The 22,901-nt window shown below is 40.4% G+C and overlaps 5 protein-coding genes across 8 annotated transcripts in view; 4 read left to right on the forward strand and 1 right to left on the reverse strand.

Moving 5' to 3' along the window:
• lmtk2 (lemur tyrosine kinase 2) overlaps positions 1-4,767 on the reverse strand; it is a 20,261-nt gene extending 15,494 nt beyond the window's left edge. Inside the window, exon 1 of one of the 2 annotated variants that reach the window (XM_017421951.3) lies at positions 4,250-4,767. In XM_017421951.3, coding sequence (XP_017277440.1) covers positions 4,250-4,367 — 118 coding nt within the window. In that variant the 5' untranslated portion in view covers positions 4,368-4,767. The remainder of the gene's footprint in view (positions 1-4,249) is intronic. The other variant, XM_017421952.3, reaches the window with a different exon arrangement.
• Positions 4,768-4,895: 128 nt separating this feature from the next.
• pvalb5 (parvalbumin 5) lies at positions 4,896-9,426 on the forward strand. 3 transcript variants are annotated; one of them, XM_017421922.3, is made up of 7 exons: positions 4,896-5,003; positions 5,710-5,755; positions 6,384-6,573; positions 7,017-7,093; positions 8,014-8,146; positions 8,792-8,901; positions 9,143-9,426. In XM_017421922.3, the coding sequence occupies exons 2-7, from the start codon at positions 5,737-5,739 to the stop codon at positions 9,163-9,165; spliced, it is 552 nt and encodes a 183-aa protein (XP_017277411.2). In that variant the 5' UTR covers positions 4,896-5,003; positions 5,710-5,736; the 3' UTR covers positions 9,166-9,426. The 3 variants fall into 3 exon arrangements, with proteins under 3 accessions (XP_017277411.2, XP_017277412.1, XP_037834465.1); XM_017421923.3 differs by lacking the exons at positions 4,896-5,003; positions 5,710-5,755 and having other exon boundaries at positions 6,461-6,573; positions 7,021-7,093; XM_037978537.1 differs by lacking the exons at positions 4,896-5,003; positions 5,710-5,755 and having other exon boundaries at positions 6,464-6,573; positions 6,938-7,093.
• A 1,517-nt stretch (positions 9,427-10,943) lies between these two features.
• Positions 10,944-13,593, forward strand: LOC108239294 (parvalbumin beta). The gene is made up of 5 exons (XM_017421924.3): positions 10,944-11,076; positions 11,758-11,837; positions 12,043-12,175; positions 13,018-13,127; positions 13,312-13,593. The coding sequence occupies exons 2-5, from the start codon at positions 11,777-11,779 to the stop codon at positions 13,335-13,337; spliced, it is 330 nt and encodes a 109-aa protein (XP_017277413.1). The 5' UTR covers positions 10,944-11,076; positions 11,758-11,776; the 3' UTR covers positions 13,338-13,593.
• A 1,540-nt stretch (positions 13,594-15,133) lies between these two features.
• LOC108239295 (parvalbumin beta) lies at positions 15,134-16,884 on the forward strand. The gene is made up of 5 exons (XM_017421925.2): positions 15,134-15,259; positions 15,898-15,964; positions 16,076-16,208; positions 16,382-16,491; positions 16,588-16,884. Exons 2-5 carry the CDS (start codon positions 15,904-15,906, stop codon positions 16,611-16,613), a joined length of 330 nt encoding a protein of 109 aa, XP_017277414.1. The 5' UTR covers positions 15,134-15,259; positions 15,898-15,903; the 3' UTR covers positions 16,614-16,884.
• A 3,473-nt stretch (positions 16,885-20,357) lies between these two features.
• Positions 20,358-22,414, forward strand: pvalb8 (parvalbumin 8). Its single transcript, XM_017421926.3, has 5 exons — positions 20,358-20,515; positions 20,802-20,869; positions 21,199-21,331; positions 21,824-21,933; positions 22,134-22,414. Exons 2-5 carry the CDS (start codon positions 20,809-20,811, stop codon positions 22,157-22,159), a joined length of 330 nt encoding a protein of 109 aa, XP_017277415.1. The 5' UTR covers positions 20,358-20,515; positions 20,802-20,808; the 3' UTR covers positions 22,160-22,414.
• The last annotated feature ends 487 nt before the right edge of the window (positions 22,415-22,901 follow it).

Raw genomic sequence — 22,901 nt, forward strand, 5'->3', positions numbered from 1 at the left:
GAGAGAGAGAGAGAGAGAGAGAGAGAGAGAGAGAGAGAGAGAGAGAGAGAGAGACTGTCTGCTCCCACATAGCCATCTAGTTTCCTAAATGTCACTGCTCATTTATAGCTATTCATTTGAAAGTTATGACTGCTGGTCACTGGACAGTCAAAGGACATTAGAGTCAAGCCCTCCCGACTTACCGTCTGACTCATTCCTTACAAATATCAATTTTGTTTCCACTGGAAGACCGGCCGAATGCATTTGTTTGATTTTATGTTTTGCAAATGCATTAGATTTAAAAGAGGTGTTAAATGTAAACACAGTCTCATCCCACTGCAGCACATTCCACACGATGTAGAATGGTCTAAAAGACTGGTGTGTGTGTGTGTGTGTGTGTGTGTGTGTGTGTGTGTGTGTGTGTGTGTGTGTGTGTGTGTGGTAGCAAATACAGACAACACTTGCCCCTCAACTGAGACTAAGACTAAATTGAAACAGCAAGCCATCCCTGACAGAAAGAGGCTCGTAGGATTTTATTGTTTTGCTTTTAACTTGTTAACTACCTTTTCTAGTAAACACATAAACGGAAAATACTAAACCTTTGTCCCCCAAACTGGCAAAAGAAACGAGCTAATTTGTTTCCGCAACCGGAAGATTGCGTACCTTTCTAACTCTACCCTTTTTAAAGTCAAAAGATGAACTTTTTATAGTGATTCAACAAAAAAAACCCGGTCACAGTTATTGACTAACCTGCAGCTTCTCTACAGGAGTCTTTCCACAAAAAACAAACAAAAACTTCTCAGTGTGAAGATGGGCAATGAAGGAAGTGTCTGAAGTGAAATATTGATAAGAAGAAGAATTAAACTTTAAATAGGCCAACAGTCAAGGCACTGGCACAAACAGATGCAACTATTTTGGCCAAATGGACCTGAAGCTGTTAAATTTAAGCATTTTCACGGTTCGAGGTTTAAATGCAGAGGCCAAGGGAAAATAACAGCCTCACTGATTCTTCTTAATAAGCATTACAAAAAACCACTAAAGCTTTAGAAAAAGAAATAATTGAACTTCTATTCACATAGAGGGCCATCTCATACACGAGTCAAGGCTGACTTGAAGCAATTAAAATAAAATTGTCATATTTTAAAGCAGTTACAACTACTGCACGCCGAGGTTTGTTAAAGCCAAAGTACGTCATGACCTCTGGACGTGAAAAATTGCACTTGATGATATACGGGACATGGAAGCGGTAATCTTGAGTCTAAACAACTAAACAGCCTCATGAGTATTACAGCAACAGGTTAGGAGGAAGTTCAGGACGGCCAAAAAGGCCACAGCAGCAGCAAGACCGTGGCCAAACAGGAGCCAGGTCCCAGCAGCTCCACAAAGGGATCAGATCCGTCTCTGCTAGGATTTTTATGGTTTTTACTCTGAGTCTGCAAGGCCCCACCAAATGACTGGACTGTTTTTTTTGGGGGGGGGCAAGTGCAACAGGGAGCTGCCATGTCTTATTTCAGCTGTGATGCATATTTCAGTAGGCATTCTCACAGAGGAGGAGCTGACCCAATTTTAGAGGCTTTCCAACCAGTTTGGAAAATTAAAATCGTGGCTCTTTGCACACGGTTACTCGCAGGAAGGTTAAACTACATTATTTGACTGAAACGTTTGGGTCGATCCAAGTTTGTCTGTGAAGATACAGCAATCAAATACAGCTATCAGACTCAGCGAGTATATATATTTACCTTTCTGTTGAAGAACTGAGAACTTGGTTACTTTAACAAACATCTTTAAAAAAAAAAAAACACCATGTGACCTTGCCACTTGCCTGCCTTGTGGCAACATCAACATGCATTTTACTTTGTTCCTTACTGTAGAGATGACAAAACCTTTAATAGAAGACTAAGCTCATTTGCTGGCAGTAACATAGAGGTTAACATCTTTGGGATGTAAAATCCCCAACACATTGGGGTGACAGTAACGAATTATAGTGACGGGTCAGAGCTAACAGTGGAGAGTAATAGACTTTCATCTTTATGCACTGATAAATGTAGACCCAAGAAGAGAAGGAGAGGTCGGAGTGTGATAAAAGCATAAAAACCTGGCTTATATTACAGGTTGGTTTCCTGTAACACTGGATTGTGATTAAGCAAACAACCCTGCTGCTAATCATTGACTGGCGCTGATAAGATTGGAATATGTTGTGGTTACATATTACTGACCCACCCTTTTCAAGTTTCACTTATAGAAACATTAGCTTTTCACAAGGCAGATTATTGTGCATACAGGAACCAAAGTGACTGAGCCTCCCTCATTGGGACAATCTAAAACAAACACAAACAATTATTTTACCTGCGACTGGATTTATGGCCTCAGAGTTGCAACCAATCCACTTTATTCATTTCCTAAAAATCCTGACTGATCAGTTTGTTGTAAAACCTAGATTTTGTTTCTTGGCCACTTAAAAAGTTGTGAGCTCAGACTGTTTTGTCTCATCATTACTAAAAGGTTGAATTTTTATTCTGTCCTGAACATCAGTGCCATAGTTATACAAAGTTTTTTCAACTAACAAGAAAAGAAATAGTTGACTTTCACAAATACACATTAAAATAAAACAACATAATAATAACTTGTGACGAACCCTGTGATGGGAGTAGATAAAAAGCAGTGCTATAAACATTAAAGAGGTTATTCAAGTTTTACTTCAGGGCTAGAGACAGTTTGACCATGCTGGTAGGCAAACATCAACTCTGCTTTGCCATAAACTTGGTTATACAGTCAGGTGAACAAGAAATATAATAACTCCAACACTTTTTTTAAACATTTTAAGAATTTTACTCAAATCAACCAAGTTAATAATAAGATAGAGACTCTATTTCAATTCAAAAGTATTTCAGATTCAAAGTGAAGAACGTTTTTAAGAACTACACCTTAGCTAATGTGCACATCTTTTTGATTCAGAGACTAATTAAATATATGAGAATACCCATAAATAAAATATTCATTATTGTGATTTTATTATCATAACGGTGGTGTCTTTTACCCAAGGACAACACTAATGTATGGGTTTCCTTTTTGTTGATAGTTTGCCTGACCTTTACCACGACTGTCTCCAGTTGCTACATGGACCTTTTTCCCTTCAGTTTGATCTTAAACGTTGTGTAAAATATGCTCAGGTAGCTAAGGGTCAGTGACGGACTTTAACGTCCACTTCTTTAACTTTAAAAACTTCCACAGTACGCTTCGCATCATTAACCACCTGCACTACGTAGCGCTACCTAATCCACCTCACAATATTTGGTTAAATCAAATTCTTCCCACTTATGACCCAGTGCAACAGGAGACCACAGGCGTCCATCCCGTCATACAGCCTTTATACGCCAATGTTGAGCTGTTTGGGTTCCTTTTAATACTTTCTGGTTCCTGCCATTTTGGTGCAGCAACATCTGTCTGATTTGTGAGTGCACCGGCTCATTAAAAAAAGTTCCTAAGTATTCTTCACCTGAACGAGAGTCACCGTCAGCCAACACAGAAGGAAAGGATACCAAAATATTCATTTTAGCTCCTGCTCTAATGATGAAATAAGGCTTCTATGGCAAAACACGTGCTAAATTTGTTGTAAAATAGTTGCTATTCTAAAAGGTGATGATCAAGACAATGGACTGATGAAACAGCTTTTGTCAGTTGCTGTAAATAAAATGTAAATAGAACATATTGGTGAGCTGTAATTCCTAAACTGCTCAAGAAAATTGAAGGCTGAGGACTTGGTATGAATACTTTGAAAAGACAACCAAACAAAACTTCAAATTAAAACAGGCAAGTAATGATAGTGAACTCTTAAACATGGTCAAATATAGTCCAGTACAAACTAAAAGCATATGTCAAGACTGGATTAACCTCACTGAAAGTTCCCACTGAAAGCATTTTATCCCCCTGTGAACAGCTTGAGGAAGTTTGTTTATGATTAGCTTCTTAGTTTGCCATTTAGCCGAGTCGTGACTTTGACGTGTACTTGCTTTCCAATAAACTGATTAAATATTCACTTGCTCACAGGCAGAGAGTAAAACAGCTATGTCGTTAACCCTGCGACCAAATCATTGCAAAGACCCTGCCAGCAACCTTAAGAAATCAGTGAGAAACACAAACAAGTTGGTGTTAGCCTTTAGCTATTTATTAGCAGCAGCTAGTCATTCCAGCAAATGCTAGCCGGGAGGTCCAGTCATACAGAGAATGTGATGAGAGAACAATCGACTATTTAACTGTGTGATGAACTCACCATGGGTTGCCTCACCTGATCTGTAAACATACTGAAGAGGAGCCGCTTCAGAGAGCCAAAATGCCGACAGAAAAATCCCACAGACCAGCAACAACACAGATCCACGGCGTCTCTCCATCCTCCTGGCTGACCCTAAATGTTAGCCGAACAAGATCTTCGTCCAAACAACTGGCAGATATGACACCGAATTAAGTGTTTTAACCATTGATACTGAGCTCAGCGTCGGAGGCGGCTACGCGGACACGCATATTTTCGGCTGGTTTAGCCACTTGCTACTCGCCAGCTAACTGGCTTCGGGTTAGCATGTGAAGGCTAACAGTTTCAGCTGACGACAGCAAACACAGCCGCGACGTGTGGCGTCCCGTTGTCCATGGAGACAAATACGGCAATCACCTCCCGCGATCCGTCATGATGGGTGACTGCGTCCGGGTGTCATTGGAGTGAACACAAGCTACGGAAATTTCAATCAATAGTCCTCCTCACTGCCATGAAAACACCTCTCCTCCAAAGCGCCATGTTCCTGTACAGCGGAGACGTCACGGATTCGGAACGAGGCGTGAGACTTAATCGACAGTTGCCTCAGCCAATCAAAACGAGGATGTCCTGGGCATTAAGTTGTCTTGGCCAATCAGCTTCGAGCTTTATTGTCCGTCAAGTAAATCCAGTGATTTGTAGCAGAGCTGTAGAAAATCTTGTATATCCAGTCACCAGCATGGGAGGAACGCAATGGAAGACGGCCAACCAACATAAAATGGTTATTTATTAATTATCAACTTATAGCTGTTTATTCATTTACCATATGACATGATTTACATTAATAGAACTGGTGCAGAAATGCAGGCTTTGATTTTGTTTCTTGTACATATCCCCTGGCATTTTATATGAACATTCAGGAAACTCAGTACTGATATTAACACATAACTACAAATAATATAAATGTGTTTTTATATTTAAAAACGGCCATTCTATAAATACAAGTTTAAGAAAACTATACTTTGATATTACAGCTTAGTCACGGGTCTGCAACTTATATGACAAAAAAAAGCAATTTTTTGTCCCTTTTTTCCACCAGATAAAAGTTGTTGAGTATGTATTGTTAATAACTCTCAAAATCTGTAAGATAGACTGATCTATAGCTATTCTTGTGTTGGTTAAGGTTAATTAGCTATGGCGGCCATCTTAAGTTGAGTTGGCTTCAAAAGTTAAACAGTTGTAAAGGTACATCCATTGATTATTTCCTGAGAGTTTCATTTAGATCCATCCAGTGGTTCCTTAGATATTTTGCTAACAGACAGTCAGCTTTGACTCCATAAATTAATGGCACGATTCTAAACAAATCTTGTGCGATCTGTCTACGCTCAAAATACGTGTTGGAGATCAGTCTCAGCTACAACTACACTAAATCTTAGCTCAGCATTTGTAAAAATTGATTGAGTTATAGCCATTATTGTGTTTTTCAGATCACTTGGGTGTGGCAGCCATCTTGAATGAGGTTGACTTTAAAAGGTAATCAGTTGAAGATGTACATCTAATTATTACTTTCTGTAAATTTTATTAAAATCCATCCAGTGATTCAGGAGATATTTTGGTAACAGACACAAACATACTAAAACCACTGGTGGCCAATAATAAAGACAGCAATAAACCTCAATAAACTGCTGATGTTTTAGGGTGTCAGTACAAATGAGGAGTTTATTCAAAGGGAGGGAACAGATCTTTTTTTGCATAGCCATATTTTTTTTAAATAAGAAAAAAAATTATGCAGACATTTTAGCCATTCATCAATAAAATAAGCAGTTTCATTTCAAATTTCTTGCACATATCACCCATAAAACTAGCCCTCTGCATTGGCACGATATGAATAAACAGTTTTTATTTCTTACTACTAAAGGAAACCACAAGGAGACCCCTGGGTCGAGCCATTCCTTTACTTTTTTAATAAATAAAATTAATATTTTTGCTTTAAAGTTAAACTTTACTTATCAAAAACATTTTGGTCAACTGAGATAGTTTTCAAATGTGCCAACAACGTCAACTTTGACTTGATGTTTTCACTGTAATCTTATGCCTGCAAGTTTACAAAACAGCAGGCCTATGAATGACAGAAATTATCTGCTCTGATTAACTGATGAAGGGGAGGCGGAGGCATTCTGCAGCGTAGAGGAAATCTCCCCGGGTTTGAGGGCAGATACGTCAGGGTTGCTTCTTGCAGTCTGGATCACGAATCTGCAAGAGAGAGTCTGTGACTTCAGCACAAAGCGTGAGCGAGAGGCAGGGATCTGCACATCATCTGCTCGACGAGTACTAACCTCCTCCGCGGCACGGTGAGTCTCGTCCCTTTTCTACATTTATTTGAAGTGTGTGTTTGCTACTTCTAAATGTCATGGTTTCTCTGCTTTTTGAAGAGATTGGAAGATATATGTTTTTTTTATTTATAAAGAAAACAGAATGCAAAATTTGAGGTTCATAAAGTTTTGGCAACTTTATTTGCTCAGTTTACATTTTTAAAAGGCAGAACTCCTACATCAGAAATCAGTTTGTGTTACTGAATACCCAATTGATTGTTTTACTCATTCATTAAAATGCTGTAGTCTTGCAGCTACCAACGAACAACTGAGCTTTTTGATCATAATTAATATATCCACAAGTTCTGAGTAGCTTCATCTGACAACGACTTTTATCTGACAGCGCCAAAGCCCACCTGCGCCGGTTTCAGCCACTGTCACTTTGTGTTTCTTGCGCGTATGTGTTTCTGTGCATCCCTAAGGCAGCCTCAGAGGACCATGGCATTTGCTGGGATGTTGAGCGACGAGGACATCAAGGCTGCAGTCCAGGCTTGTCAAGGTGAGTCAGGCAAGACACCCAAACGCAAGAAGATGCATAAACAAGTATGTAACCCCCCCCAAAAAAAATGACAGAGAGAGAGAAAATGCTTGTATGTGTCTATCACAGAGAGAGAAGTGAAGGTACGCTCAGTCCTGTGGGGATACCTTGCATGACGAGTTCTTCACAGTAGGGACAGGACTGCTGCAGGTTACCTGGCATACAGATGGCAGGAGACCAGTTACCAACCGGATACCAAAGTGTTTCCATTCAGTGTTTTTACGGCGGTGACCAAATCACACAGGCTGTAAAAGTCCTTGCGTGCTGAGGGATTTAATTATTTATCTTTAGCAATTAATTCCGCATGACAAGGCATACGAAGCCCAATCGTTTGCTCCAATGAAAAGAAAATGTCAGCATCAAAAAAACTGCCCCATTAGAGACGTTCAGAGCAGAATAAGATTCAAACCTTATCTGGTGTTTCCATTTTCCTGCACAGCGTCAGTAAAAAATTAAAGATTTTCTCATCTTACAGTACGTATCTTTTCCCCCCGTCAGAACATAAAGCTCTGAACTGATTCATTCATTGCGCAAATTTTCTTTAAAATACTATTCATTTTAGAAGAATTTCCACTCGATGAGTAAAGAGCTTTCGACACTTATGTTTGCATTAGAGCCTTGCGGCGATTTCCACTGTGCCTCGGCTGTTTCAGCAGCTTATAACACAGAGCCCATGATGTGCTGCAGGGGGTATATTGGTAAATGTCATCAGCTAAAGAATGAAAGTCATCTGAGCGAATGACTAAAAGTGACATCTCCATTCAGACCCCCACCATTCTCTCTTTCTTGTCATTCAGCGATTGACCTCTCACTCCCACATGTGTCTGTTTTCTGGCTCTCGCTCCGTCTCATTCTCCGTCTCTCCCTCTCTGCCGCCGTAGCTCCGGGCGAGTTCGACTTTAAGTTGTTCTTTGCACAAGTGGGACTGACCGGCTCGTCTGAGGAAGACAGGCAAAAAGTGTTCACGGTCCTGGACCAGGACAAGAGCGGCTACATCGAGGAGGAGGAGCTGAAGTAAGGGTGGTTGTGTATGTGGTCCGTGTATTTTCTCACTTCGTGGGGACAGAAACCACACTGAATGGCTAAATCATGAGGACTGGCATCCCTTTTCAGAGCATAAAATAAATCATTGTAGAGTATATTAAGGTTATTTCTACACCTTTTTAAAAAGAAGTTTGTTGAAAAGCTCACCCCAAACTTGTAGATTCTTAGATAATTCCTGATTTCTGAAAAAACTCCACTATTATTCCTATTTTAAACAAATCCCATTATGTAGAAAACGTATTTCAGACCAGTGACTTCTGTAATAAAATGCTTTGAAAAGTACTGATCCTAAGTTACAGTTGAGTTCATTGCTGTTCTGTATTGTTTTATATTGTATTGTTGTGTTGTATTTTTCGTATATTATCATTTTTATTGTATTGTGTTATGTATTTTACATCACATTGTATCATTTTGTATTCAGTATATTGCATTACCTAATGTCGCGTTGTATTCTATCGTATCGTATCACATCGTATCATGAATCATTTGAAATTGATGTCACGTTTAAAATAAAGTTTTGTTTCAGTTAAAGTTGGGGTGCTCGTCCCATGCCCTCTAAAGCCACAATAAACACTCCTATGTTCATTTCTGTACACATTTTATTCCTCCTTGCAGATTGTTCCTTCAGAACTTCTGCTCCGAGGCCAGGGAGCTGACTGTGGCTGAAACAAAGGCTCTGATGGCTGCAGGAGACAAAGATGGGGACGGCAAAATCGGGATGGAAGGTACCTGCCTGTAAATTTTTAGAAAAGCTGCTGGCAGATTAAAAAAAAAAAATATATATATATATATATATATATATATATATATATATATATATATATATATATATATATATATATAATATTTGTACAATCTACAATCTACTTTAAGTAAAAAGGTACTTGCTGTTTTTTGTTTACATCATCGCTGTATGAGTCTGCAGAAAATTGACTCCTGACTTCTGACTTTTCTTTTCCTCCACAGAGTTCTGTGATCTCCTGAAATAAAGAAATCAAAACACATAAGACCAGGGCTGTCTTTTTCCTGTTTTGAATAATGAGTTTCTTCATATAAAGCTTGACTTTTCAGATTGGTTGATGAAAACAAAGACCCCAGATATCTTACCTGCCTGCTGCTCTGCCCTCTTGATGTGATACCCTGTTAATTAAAAAGATAATGGACAAATGACCAAAACTGCATCCAGACTATGTACACATTTATCAACTGAGTACCTGCAATGGACTAATAAATTTACTGAAGTTGTAGTATCTCTGTCTCGTGGTCTTTTTATTCCCATTTTCCTTACTGGAAAATGTGATACGTGTTTGATATCATTCTTTCTCTTTAGCTTCTGTCTCTTTAAGGTTCCCGAAAGACCCAGATTTGTCAGATAAATAATCCAAAATCATCAAATGCATCACTGATGATTATTTTTTTTCAAGGCGTGTCACATTAGCCACTTAGCAACGTGATGTAGGGGTGTGGGTGGGGAGGAGGTTCAAGAACAGAAAGAGATTGAAAGCTTTCTGCAACCAGAAAGCTTTGCCTAAAGCATAACTTTGTGTCCTTCACATGCACAAAAAATGATTTACACACTAAAGGTAGAGAAAAGTAAAACAAAAGTACTTTCCTGAAAGTGACACCACATGTTTATAACAGATACAGGTTTCCTGATTCCGCATGTCTTCCATCTTAATATCTTTTATTAAGTAAAATCACTAAACTCAGTTTAACAATTTGTCTGTATTTCTTCTAATTAAAATCTATATATCCAAAAAATAAAAAAACAAAAGCACAGCGTTTTGCTTTTTTTGGACTTCCAGTACTGCTTTCTGGCAGGAGGCACTCGAATTACTGCTGATCCAGGGAGAAACAGTCATCTTTGTCACAAATATAACTACAAGAGGAAAAGAGAATGAGTTCGACATTCTGAGATTTATGTTTCATTAAGAGATCGTACAGGACAGTGATATAATCAGGCACACAAAGTCCTGGAACACACGTTAAACTGACCCAAAAAAAAGGTGTCATCAGACTTCCAACCTGTTTGTCTACACAATAGAGGCATGCAAAAATAGTCCTGATGATTGGTACATTTCCAACTAAGGACAGGGATCTGGGAGTACAAGCCCCAAAGTCCTGTCCCTGTTAGGGTGCTGGCACATTTGAAACTTGACCCATGGGTGAGGAGGTTCGATGAAACGTAAAGATACTGTACCATATGCTTTGGGTACATCCATGTTACAGGAGAACACGTGAGCCGATACGAGGCCACGCATATCTAACAACTGAGACCACCTCAGACGGTGTCGCAACTCCATTCCTTTTTAAAAAATGCTGGCATCATGAACTCTGTAAGAAACAGTGAAGGAATTAAGATTCATGGAGAAATGAAATGAAATAACAATAATAACTCGAAACGCCACACATATTCTATATCTATGCAAAATAAGAAACTCAGAAGCAGTGATTTAAGCCCTTGGTGCTCACAATACTTATTATCCCAACCTTGAAAAAAAGAGTTTGACCCTGGCCTGCACTCTTATACACACCCATCTATTTAATTCACAGACCCAGAAATAAGCTGTAACGTCAAAATCAGCATTTTAGCTGTGGGCTGTATATCATAAAAAGTGCAACGTGTGTCGTGAAGTCGGCAAGCAGCAGGTCTGCTCGGGTTTCCACACATCTAGCTATAGGCCTCAGCACACATGGTAGCATCCTCATTTGTTCACCTAAAAATAGGTCCGGACCAGTAGACACATTTTTTCGAAACCCGCGCATCTTGGTACCTGATACTGAAACTCAAAGCTCTGTAAATGGTGTTGCTCAAGGATATATAAGAGAGAGGGGGAAAGGGCCTTTTGGCATTCACTCGAGTCCTCCTTGGTTTTCACTCGCCTCAACGCAGAGCCAAGGTGAGTGGGATGCTACACTGACTTCTGCAGATTACACTGGGAGGAGAAAAAGGACTCAGAAAAGGAGCTCAACGAGGACTATCAACTGTAGGGAGAAATGGGATCAACATAGACAAGAAATGCACGGACCGCAGGACAATTCAGTTAACACTAAAGGGGGCCAGATGTGACAATTTGATGTCACAGGATCAGCGGTTTTGTGGATGATAATTGGCTTATTTTAATTATGCCTTCTGACGGGATGAAAAGCGACATATTTGGCAGCACCGTGTGTCTTCAGCTGCCTTATTCGTTTGTGGCAGCAAGTCGTGTTTCTGTGATTCAGCCTCTCAGCAGGAGCATCGGCGCTTTAGTGCAGTTGCAGGAGAACAGATTGAAATAAACAAAGTCAACACTGTGTGCTGAGGGCCAACGTCCCAAGGCAAAGAGAAGCCCTTTAACCAGTTGTAAATATGGCTGATAAATGATAAGGTTTTAAAATGAAAGCTAGAGCAGGAGATGCTTTGTCAGATGCATGACTTTAATAGTAAAAAACTAAAGTTATGTTTGGTTTAGGATCATTTAAAACAAGCCACAGAGTCCATTGATTTAGCTGTTTAGGTTGACTTTGAATATTTTGTAATGAACCAACCTGAAAGCTGTTTACTGATGCTCATCCTAACTCTCTGCTTTGTCTCGTAGCTCTCTAAGACTATAAAAAATGGCCTTCTCCAGTGTTCTCAATGATGCTGATGTGAAAGCTGCCATTGGCGGCTGCTCAGGTGAGCTTCTTTATGTTTATCTATTATGTTCTCATTATTGTTTTCACACATTCTGCAGTCTCAGCGCAACTTCAAGTTATCTATCAGGAAAACTGACAGAACTGAGAGCAGATTGTCTGAAACCAGAGGTGTTAACCCTTTCCACAGTTATGTGAGATCATTGTTGACCTGTTACGCGCTAATAGTGTCGAAATGTGCGTTTTAGCTGCTGACTCCTTCGACTACAAGGCCTTCTTCAAGACGTGCGGCCTGGCTGCCAAGTCCGCCGATGAGGTCAAGAAGGCCTTCGCCATCATTGACCAGGACAACAGTGGCTTCATTGAGGAGGATGAGCTCAAGTAAGACATTCCTCCTAATGCGTTATTACCTAAAGACGAACATTAACTCACTTTAATAAATAAATCTGAAAGTATGCAGCAAAGCTAATATATTTAACTTATTTTGTTTCAGTCTAAACGCATGTTTTCAGGAGCCAGGGTAGTTTTCAGGGTAGTTTCTTTACTCCATCCACTTCCGCTGCATTTAACAGGGGAAATACAGATTACCAGGGTAGCAAGTTTCCCCAGGAAATGGCCTTGGTAAAATGGTAAATAGTAAATGGCTTGCGCTTGTATCACGCTTTATCTAGTCCAAGGACCCCAAAGCACTTTACACTACAATCAGAGATGGTAGGGAGGTAGTACTTTTGAAATTACCTGGAGCTTTCAGGGTCTTGGGGGAGCACTAAACATTTCTGATTGGAGTCCCAGCGACAGCCCATTAAATTATGCACATGGGGGAACTGAGGCAGCTACCTCTCTCTGACCATAGACAGGTATTATAATTTTCCATGTCGATGTGTTTGACCAGTTCCAACACGTCAGCAGTGAGGAGAAGCAATACATGTCAGCCATTCGGTTTGCCTAATCGGAGCTGCAGCTCGGACTGTAGGGGGAAAACAACAGGGCTGAAATTAGGAGGGTAAATAATTATGAGAGTAAAATGGTTTGGGGACACAAAGCGGACATATGCCTTAATAAAGGTCAAAGATATGCGTTATTTATTGTCATCTGAAGCTTTTACGACTTGCTTGTTCACACATTACATTTTACTTAGTAATTTAAATCACCAAAAGGAGTTTAAATGATTCCCAAAGCACATTTAGCGTTATTCAAACTCAACCACTGTGTCTTCCCTTCAGGCTGTTCCTGCAGAACTTCTCTGCTGGTGCCAGAGCACTCACTGACAAGGAGACCAAGGCTTTCCTCGCCGCTGGTGACAGTGATGGTGATGGCAAGATCGGAGTTGATGGTAAGGGCTCCTCCTTGTCTCAATGCAAAACAACACATTAGAGCTTCTTCTGATTAATGTTGTTATCTGCTCACAGCAACTTCTTGATTAGCATTTGCCAAACTTCAAACTCTTGGTCATAGAATAGACTGAATTTGACAACGTTTCTCCCACCACTAATGGTAGTTTCATTCTACTTTCACAGAGTTTGCTGCCCTTGTAAAGGCATAAATTCCCACTGACCAAGATCCACTTCTGCGAACTCCTTTCAAGATTCACTAATCATCAGCTGTTTGAATATTTTTTATACCTTATTTATGAGTTGCCTGCGGACTATTTCTCAACATGGAAAGCACAATGTTACTGTGAATGTCATTCAGATGTGTTATATGTTCAGAAATAATGACTTGTGCAAACTGTACAACTCCTCTTGCACTTTTGAGGAAGAGTGAAAAACCAGGAATAAATACTCATTTGGTGTGAAGTCCTCTCGTGCAAGTCAGTTGTCTTTTGCATTGCTCAGAGTGTGGTGTGCTTCAAATTGACACAATTAAGATTAATTAAGAAGTCGTGGTGAATGAGCGTACACTTGCCATGGGATCTGAATGCTCAGTGCTGAAAGACACTTCAGATGACTTTCCCAGCACTTGTCCTCATAATTGGTTAATGAGAAGGGGAGGCGTGTGGCTGGACTTTGGCCAGGAATTCGAAAATGTGCTGGGAATTAACCCTGGGGGCTCTGCTCACATGCATTCTTAGATCCAAGGAGCTCCGCAAAGGATAGCTGTCACACTCTGCATAATTAGATGGTGCAGCCCAAGCTCTATTTGTCCAACAAGAGCTGCCTAATCAGTTAGACGATGTTCTGTGGCAACAGGGTGGCTATTAACAGCCTCTCTCATCAGCAAGACCCTGCTACAGTTCAAACCCTCCGCAAAGATCTACAGTGCTCTGAGGAGTGCTTAGCAAACGACTCGAGTTAATTTATGCTGTTTCTTAGCAGTGCTCGGACTGTAACACACTTACTAAGAAAGCCCTGAAGGGAATTTAAGCAGGCCATTCGTCATATTAAAGTCAAAAAATCAGATTACAGTTCCACTGGGTTATGAATGTCCAGAGCTATGCAAGTCAGCAATATGCAAACTCTCAGCCCTATCAGATGACACCCTAATCTTGTTTCTGTCAGCCTGTGGTCAGAGCAGAATGAAGCTTAATGGCAGGAGTCTGGAGTTCACCCTAAAAGGACAGTGCTGCCACCTACAGGTCATCAGTAGGACCAAATAAGAATTCCCTTTTTTAATTAGCAAGGGGAGAAAAGTGCACGTTCAACATTTATACTCAGAAAACCAATTACATTAAATGATAGTGGGTGTTTTCAGAACCATTTCCTACACTAATCTGGACAAAAACAAATGAATCTAATGTGTGAACAAGAGCAAAAATGCCTCTCAAAAACAAGGCTAATTAAAATGTGCAATTTGTTTCCACAAATCACAGTTCTAATTTAATTTAAAAAAACAGAGAAATGTGAATTAAAAGGCAATTTTTGAAAAAAGGGAGACACACAGGAAACATATCTTAGACTTCTGCATTTATTCACTGTCACATACAACTTATAAACATGCGATCAAGACAATTAGGACACATAACAGCATTAGAATATTCCTTACAAATGCCACACAATTGTAAGTTTTTAAATACATGAATATATAATAAAAAAGAGGTGAAATAATGGGTTTCTTAAGACAAATTCACTGTGCCATGCCTGCAATATCAAAAAAAGTATTATTGCACCAGCTCTAGAACATGCATGCTCCCTCCTGAACATGTTGCCAGCAGGACTTCCAATTCGCCCTCCTCAGCAGTGCCCAGGCCTATTTTAGCACCGAGGGGACATTAAAGACTTCTTCAAACGCACCTTTTAAGCGTCTTCGTTTTGGAAACTTAAAATAGACCACTCTCTGGCTACTGGACGCAGATTTCTCCCCCTCCCTCCCTCCCTCCCTCTCCCCGCTCGGTGTCAGTTATCGTTTTGCTTCAGATTTCCACGCAGGGATAGTATAAAAAGGTCACCGGGAGTACCGGGATGGTCACTGCAGTCGACTTCAGTCTTGTCTGTGTCATCTGTACCCTACAAAGCAAACACACCAGAGGTGAGTCTGAGCCCCAAGGAGAAGAGGAAAAAGAACTCATAAAAAGGAAATCCAAAGGCGCAGCATCAACTTTTTGCATCTTTGAGAAAAAAACAAAACAAAACAAGATTTTTTTAACATTTTGCAGCTTAATTGAGGACTTCTTACTGCAGTGCAGCATCTAATGAAAGAGATGACTTTTGCGTCTTCATGCGGGGGGAAAAAACAGGAGAGAGGGAGAAACAGAGAGAGAGAGAGAATATGGATTATTGGTCAGCATCTTTAGAGTTGCAGTAGGGGAAATCTGTCAATCTCAGCCGCTCGAATGGAATCAAGAAATGCAAAACCTGCAAGAGCCTCCGAGAGAAGTGGACTGACTAAAGCAGCTTTTTGAAATCTGGAGCTTTTCTAGTCTAATATCTGTTTTTAGTCCATTTGGAGTAACATAGGCAGATGTTCAAGTTGTTTTTCCTTGTTGAAGAGAACAAATTCCTGTAATTTTAATGCTGCTTGTTTTCTAATCGTTAACGAGTTATTGACATGTAGTGAGCCACAACCGAGTGTAGTCAGTGTTACTGCAGAGATGACTGCTCTCAAGTAATATCGTGTTGACAGCTGAAAGTTCTAGCAGCTAATCAAGTGTGATTCTATTCCTGCAGAACAAAATGGCTTTCGCAGGTGTACTGAATGATGCTGACATCACCAAAGCCCTGGATGAGTGCAAAGGTGATTCTCCCTCCTCAGCAGCTCCCTAATGTTCTGTTGTCTGGTTTGGGACGTTCCATGCATGTGGAGTCTCTTTTCCATTTTAGCTTAACAACTTTCCGCTGATTTCAGGCGCTGACTCATTCGACTACAAGAAGTTCTTCAAGACATGCGGTCTGGCCGGAAAGAGCGCCGATGATGTCAAGAAGGCCTTCGCCATCATTGACCAGGACAAGAGTGGCTTCATTGAGGAGGATGAGCTGAAGTGAGACACACAGCTTGCATCTTCTGTTCTGACAGGCGACTAGAAACAGGGTTTTACTGGAGTTAGAGATGCAGAGCGGTGGTTTTCATTAGATGCATCCAGTAAAACTTAAATAGAACAGCCCATTAAGGCAATGGTAGAAGGACTAAAGCTTCATCTCTGTCTGCCTTCAGGCTGTTCCTGCAGAACTTCAGTGGAGGTGCTCGCGCCCTGACCGACGCTGAGACCAAGGCTTTCCTGAAGGCCGGCGACAGCGACGGTGATGGCAAAATTGGAGCTGATGGTAAGCCAATCAGTCTCTCCTTTCCCCTCCATGCACAGCAGCCGAGACCCTTATATAACAAAATGCCAACCTTATGTTTTCCTTTTGTCCTTGCAGAGTTCGCTGTCATGGTTAAGGCATAAGACGGCAACTGACCAACAAACACCTGCTCTAATGGAACAACAAAGCCCACGTCGACCTCCCCCTTTTCATCTGAATATAAATAATTTTTATACATTTGCTTAAGGGAGTTTCCTCCTCTATGCAACACACTGTCCAGAAGTGATGATTGTAAATGTCGCTCGGTTGTGTTCATGTCTTAAATATGAATTTTGCTAACTGTAAAATCTATAATGCACTTTCCAGGAACTAAAGGTGAAAGAAAAATAAACATTCTTTTGCTGCGGTCTTAAACCTTTGGATTGCGTTGTATTTGTTCTGTATTGAATGCTTTTCTCCTTCTGTTGAAAAAGAGAAACACGAAAAAGAGAGGAAACAACTAAAACTGCACACCCAAACCAACATGTTTGTCACAATATCTTTGAGTGGGCATTCCCTGTGGCCCCATACCAAAACTTTATTCATCACACCTAAAAGAATGTCTGACATCTATCACTCATATTAAAATGAACCATGTCTTAATTAATACCCCCAACAATATAAAAACAAACAATAATAATAATATTCAATAATAATAATAATAAAAAAATTATACTACCACCTTATACTACCACCTTTGACAGGAGATGCCAATGAGCTGGTGTCTTCCAGAGGTTTGGTCTCCATGAATGAATAAATGAATGAATAAATAAATAAATAAATAAATAAATAAATAAATAAATAAATAAATAAATAATAATCAAGCCAGCAAGCACATATTCAGCAGGCCTAGAAAGAGAGCTGGTCCTTGATGATCCATGTCTGCCTTTTGGGGTATAGTTCCACAGTCCGGCCACTAGATGAAGGCAAAGAAGTGCATTTAAATCCTGACGAAAGTGTGGCTTTTTATTTATTTATTTATTTTTATTTAGAGCAGGTTGTCAGGTAATTGCATGTGTCTGTGTGCGTGTGTGTTTGCTTGTCCGTCTGCCTGTTACTGAAGTATCTAATGAACCACTGGACAGATTTTAATGAAGCTCTCAGAAACTAATGAGTAGATTTGTATCTACAAGTGAATAAAAAAATGCAAAAAAATAAATTCAAAATTCATTCAGCTGTACAGATATTCGGCTAAAATTGGTTACGGTATTAGCTGAAATTGATCTCTAACAACAGTTGTGACTGCGAACAGAAAGTAATCTCTGGATGAACATCTACAACTAATTAAATTTTGGTGTCAACCCAGTTCAAGATAATCACCACAGCTAAATGACATTGGCCAAAACAAAAATGGCTGGAATTCAGTCAGTTTTAAAGAATGATGGTAGTAGCTGGGAGTCATTCACAAGACAAACTTGGGACAGTCTTGGGACAACAGGTGGGACTGAGCGTAATGTTATTTTATTAAGGTTTAATCAAAATGGCTACAACTCTGTCATTTCTCAGCATGAGAGGATCTTATTCCAAAACTCTGGCACGAAGGGCAGCGGGCAATATGCATTTGTTCAAGGAATGCTGGGCCTTTAATTTTATTTGTAAATGAAAAAAGTGCCATCTACTTTAAAAAAGACTGCACACAAATTTCTATGTCTGGCCCAGTTATAATAAAAATAACATTTCTATTAGACTAATTAGGCTTAAATAATACATTTTTAACTGATTGTGACACTGTGATGAATAATACTTTTGTCTTTGTGCAGCGGCGCAGAGATAAATGATGTTTTTTATATAAATAACAGACTCTTCTGGAGGCTTTTTTCCCACTGACACCCATCTGTCTCCTTTTGCCTCCTCAGAGGTGAGAAAAACTGACATCACCTCCTCTACTTTCACGTCAACAAACAGCGTGGCTCGTACACAGCATTAAATAAATGATCGCCCAGTAACAATATAGTCAGGAAGGTATCATCATGTAGCTACCAGTTCTGGGTAAAGTCGCCTCTCTATTCAGCATCCAGCGTCCTTCTTTTTCACACTCTGTCTGGAGAAGATGATTGAGTTTCCTTTGCGGCCCAGTCTAAGCGTCACAATCACAGCGGCGGTCGGCTGTTGAGAGACCCCACTGACATGTTGACTAAGACTTAGGAGAGGCTGAGAGTGACAAACAACCAGAGATAAGAGAAGCTTTTATTTATTAATGAACAAAGGTATAGAATGTTGCCAGATACTGTGTTTACCCTGTGCATTAGGCTCAAGGCACCCGTCTCATTAGACTGCAAGTGTTTGCTTAAACATCATATCAGTGCAAAGAACACCGAGTCATGTGAGAGCAGATCTGTGCACGGAGATCACAGCTAAGGCCTTCATATAATTACATTTTTTAACTTTAACTTTTGGTGTCAGCTCCATCAGAAAACACAGAAAAAGCTGTAATTCAGTCAGTTTTACAGCTGTGTGGTTGGAGCTGAGACATACTCCAAGTGCTATTTTTTGTTTGAAACGTTAGCATTAACCCTTAGAGTCATCTCTGTTTGACTGTTAGCAAAATATCTCGGAAACGACTGGACAAATTTTAATGAAACCTTCAGAAAGTAAATATTGGATGTGCCTCTACAACTGATTAACCTTCTGAGTCAGTCCAAGTGAAGACGGCTGCCATGCCTAATCAACATTAGCAACACAAAAACAGCTGCATCTCAGTCAGTTTTACAGAAAGTCAGCTAAAATTTGATGTGGTAGTAGCTGAGAGTCATTCACAACACATGTTCTAAAGTGTGACATGAGATTCCATATAACGTTATTTTTGAGGTTTCACCAAAACGACTACAGAGAGGATTATCCAAAAGATGCTAAACTCCAGATGATTTGAGCACACTTTCAGACTTCAGTTCAAGGCTCTGCGTGGGGTCAACATTCATCAAGTCCTAGTTCCTTTGACAACGTGAGGCTATGGACATTTCTTTTCTCCTTCCTGGTGCTGCAGTTGTGTGCACCAACGCCCTGCAGCTTATTCAAGTGGTCAACCCAAAGCCCCAGCATGCAGCTATGACCTCCAGCTAACCAAAAACAACACAAATATATGAACCAGGACAAAATGAACACAATAGCGAAAGTCTGAGTGACTTCTCTTCCGCTCTGCTCCGTTCACCTGGAGCCCATTTTCTGCACCATCATCAAGATGATGAGAGTGTCACCCAATCAGCACATCTGACAAAGCGTTTCAGTCCCCCTGTCAGTGTCAGACAGGGAGAAGGTTAGAAAGCACCGGCCTCCCTGACCTGATCATATTTAATCATCAGAATCCCCTCAGAGTCCGAGGAAAGCACCAAGACTGGCTGTTTACAGAGGGCAAAAAAATCCCATATGCTTCTTATTTTTTTTGTCCAAATTAGTCAAGAGTTACAATTTAGCAATTTAGGACACGCGGCCCCTCTGAAACTGACTTGGAAAGCTCAGTGTCACCTGTCCTGACTCGTAATTTCAGAGGGATGCTGCTCAGATGTGCTGCTTTTGGCACTGCAGCCTGTAAAAGGACACCTACATGAGGGGACGGTGGAGAGGTGTGTGTGTGTGTATGTGTGTAGGGGGGGGTGCGAGTATAGGATGGGAGGAAGAAAGACATTACAGCCTCTCAGCCTCTTATTGTACTGTATAATTCTGGAGGGGCGAGGAAAAGGGCGTGTTGGGATGTCAGGAGGGAGTGGAAGATAGGGGGGGGGGGATGCTTTAAAATAAAAATATATTTTGGTATTTTACATGTGCATTACAGATGTCCACAGTCTGCTCTCGCTGCCTCTGGGCGTTATATAAATAGTAAAGGTTAATTAGTTAGCTGGGAAATTGGATCGGGGCGGGCAGTCCGAATTTGATCCATACTCAGGTAACTCAAGCAATCCCTTTTGTCAGAGCAATCGGACCTATATAAATCCACCTGGACGGACTGGAGGCACCACATCGCCTCACCTCACAGCTGGATCACTGACCTGGAAGGAAACTTCTAAACGCAGTGAGTGACTTCTGTACATTCAGATTAAAAAATACTTTTTGTTGTTGTTGTTTTGACTTTAAATGTTGCTTATGTTAAGTAAAACTTTTGCATTCAAGGTGATTTTTTTGTCCGAAGTCTTTGCTGTATATTTTATGAAAAGCAGTCCTATCTGGCATCATTTTTTACTGACTAAAGAAACAGCTTTACTCAAACTAACAACAACAGTTTGCTGGTTTGGATAGATAGATTTGTCCATCATCTGGTTAAATGTGTTAATAATTCATTGTGGCTTTTCCTCCTACAGGAATAAAATGTCTATCTCATCTGTCCTTTCTGCTGATGCCATCGACAGTGCTATCAAGGACTGCCAAGGTATCGTTTTTCCTCTAACGTCTTGTTAGGGAACAACTGGAGGGAGATAAATTAGCATTTTTAAAAAGACAGAGGCACAGATTTATTTACTGTAAATGCTTTAAAGTGTTTTATCAGAGCATTGCTTTGCTGTAAATCAGATTTAAACTCGGAGTTTCACTGGCAATGAAATTGGTTTCTTTAAAAACGTTGACTAAAATCACTCCCGATGCCACTTTTTTTTTCATAAAATGTATCCCTATGATTTAATTGGAGATGAATTGTTGGCGCAATTCTAATTCAGTCACAAAAACTCCCGGCAGCAAAACTGATTTAAATTTCTCCTTCAGCTCCAGACTCCTTCTGTGCAAAGAAGTTTTTCCAGCTATGTGGCCTTTCCAAGAAAAGCCCTCAGGATGTGAAGAAGGTTTTCGGGATCCTGGACAACGACGCCAGTGGATTTATTGAAGAGGAAGAGCTCAAGTGAGTGTGCAGGACTGTTGTGTTTTTGCATGATTCTATGTGTTCTGCTGATCCTTTTGGACACAAAATCTTATAGTTAGGTAACCTCACACATGTAAGAGGACTTTTATCGGAAGTTTATCAACTTTTGATAGCCGACATGAAAGTTGCAACTGCAATTTATACAAAAATGTCTAATTAATGAACAAAATCTGACCTTTGGAGAAGCCACACTGCTTTTACACTAATTATTTATCAGCTAAAGCATGCTAAAAGCCACTGTGAGATAATAGTAACGGTGCAGCTAGTTACTTATTGAGCAAAAAACTTTAAGTCATACATTCGATTTAGTTTGCTCAGTGCAATATTTGTTTGCACCTAGAAGATTTTGCCAAAGTTTTGCATCATGTCCGCTCTTTTTAATATATTAAATGGCTGTATTTTTCCCCCCAACCCAGAGTATTGCATTTTGCTTTGGCCTGATTTAGTTTGTGCCTTTTTGCTTTCCACCAGGTTTTTCCTCCAGAGGTTCTGTCCTGGGGCCCGGGTCCTGACAGACAAGGAGACCAAGGCCTTCATGAGCACCGCTGATGACGACAGCGACGGTCGAATTGGAGCAGAAGGTGAGGAGAATATTTCAGTATTCAGTCATTCCTGAAGGAGAAACAGACCTAAAGGCACTGACTTAAACTGGACTGGTGAATTTCTTTAAAATATTTTAATTCCATTCTGCAATTGGTTTCACAATAGTGCAACATAGTGGTTTCCCATATAACCCTCCAGGTTTATCGTTCATCTCATTTTTCTCCTCTTTTGTCCACAGAATTCCAAGCCATGGTCTTGTCCTAAACAGCTGGCGATCTCTCCATCTTGATCCGACCCCTCCCCACCTCTCTCTCAAGGGCTCTTAGTTTAGTTTGTCACCTTCTATCCAGTCAGCAAAGAAATCTTCAAATTGTTCTTTTTTCTGCTAAACCCATTCCAGTCCTCTGAGATCTACATGGCTGATGTGTCTTCAGTTGTTTTATTTCGGACCACTCGTAAAGCTGTATAGTCCAAATAAATGTAACTAAATTAAGGAGAAATTAAAAGCATAGAAACCCACTTTCTGCTGCTCTTGTTTTGGTGTTTATGCTCAAATGTACACCCCTGCATCTTAAAAGGGTGAAAATGCTGTTGTTTTAAATGTAAAATGGTTTTACTTACTCTTATCAAGCACAGGCGCATGAGAAGTGACACCAGCACTGCAGCTGTCTGGCTCGGTGCATGTACAGTGTGTGTCTGTGTGTGTGTGTGTGTGGAGAGAGAGAGATTTCATAGATCCGTGGATGTATAGCGGGAGGGAAAAGCAGAGGAGCGTGACCTTGCTGACCACCTGAGTGTCACTGTGGTTGGATCGAGTGACACCTGACCTCAGCTCTGTAAATAAACCCAGCTGAACCCCGGTGCCGCTCCGGACAGGAAAAATAGAGCAGCAACAAAACCTAAAAGCATTTGCAAAAATCAAACACGAGTTTCGATACGGACAGCCAACCTCGGAAGTGCTCATACTCTTGCAAAAACACACATATTTCTGTATCCTGCACTCTAG

This window comes from Kryptolebias marmoratus, linkage group LG12 (assembly GCF_001649575.2).
Source record: "Kryptolebias marmoratus isolate JLee-2015 linkage group LG12, ASM164957v2, whole genome shotgun sequence".
Lineage (NCBI taxonomy): Eukaryota > Metazoa > Chordata > Actinopteri > Cyprinodontiformes > Rivulidae > Kryptolebias > Kryptolebias marmoratus.

Excerpts from the sequence above, each read along its gene's own strand:
- LOC108239294 (XM_017421924.3), top strand. The coding sequence starts at position 11,777 with ATGGCCTTCTCCAGTGTTCTCAATGATGCTGATGTGAAAGCTGCCATT. Across the intron at positions 12,176-13,017 it reads ATTGAGGAGGATGAGCTCAA|GCTGTTCCTGCAGAACTTCT; the intron begins GTAAGACATTCC and ends TCTTCCCTTCAG. Across the intron at positions 13,128-13,311 it reads TGGCAAGATCGGAGTTGATG|AGTTTGCTGCCCTTGTAAAG; the intron begins GTAAGGGCTCCT and ends CTACTTTCACAG.
- LOC108239295 (XM_017421925.2), top strand. The coding sequence starts at position 15,904 with ATGGCTTTCGCAGGTGTACTGAATGATGCTGACATCACCAAAGCCCTG. Across the intron at positions 16,209-16,381 it reads ATTGAGGAGGATGAGCTGAA|GCTGTTCCTGCAGAACTTCA; the intron begins GTGAGACACACA and ends GTCTGCCTTCAG. Across the intron at positions 16,492-16,587 it reads TGGCAAAATTGGAGCTGATG|AGTTCGCTGTCATGGTTAAG; the intron begins GTAAGCCAATCA and ends TTGTCCTTGCAG.
- pvalb5 (XM_017421922.3), top strand. Across the intron at positions 8,147-8,791 it reads ATCGAGGAGGAGGAGCTGAA|ATTGTTCCTTCAGAACTTCT; the intron begins GTAAGGGTGGTT and ends TCCTCCTTGCAG. Across the intron at positions 8,902-9,142 it reads CGGCAAAATCGGGATGGAAG|AGTTCTGTGATCTCCTGAAA; the intron begins GTACCTGCCTGT and ends TTTCCTCCACAG.
- pvalb8 (XM_017421926.3), top strand. The coding sequence starts at position 20,809 with ATGTCTATCTCATCTGTCCTTTCTGCTGATGCCATCGACAGTGCTATC. Across the intron at positions 20,870-21,198 it reads TGCTATCAAGGACTGCCAAG|CTCCAGACTCCTTCTGTGCA; the intron begins GTATCGTTTTTC and ends TTTCTCCTTCAG. Across the intron at positions 21,934-22,133 it reads CGGTCGAATTGGAGCAGAAG|AATTCCAAGCCATGGTCTTG; the intron begins GTGAGGAGAATA and ends TTTTGTCCACAG.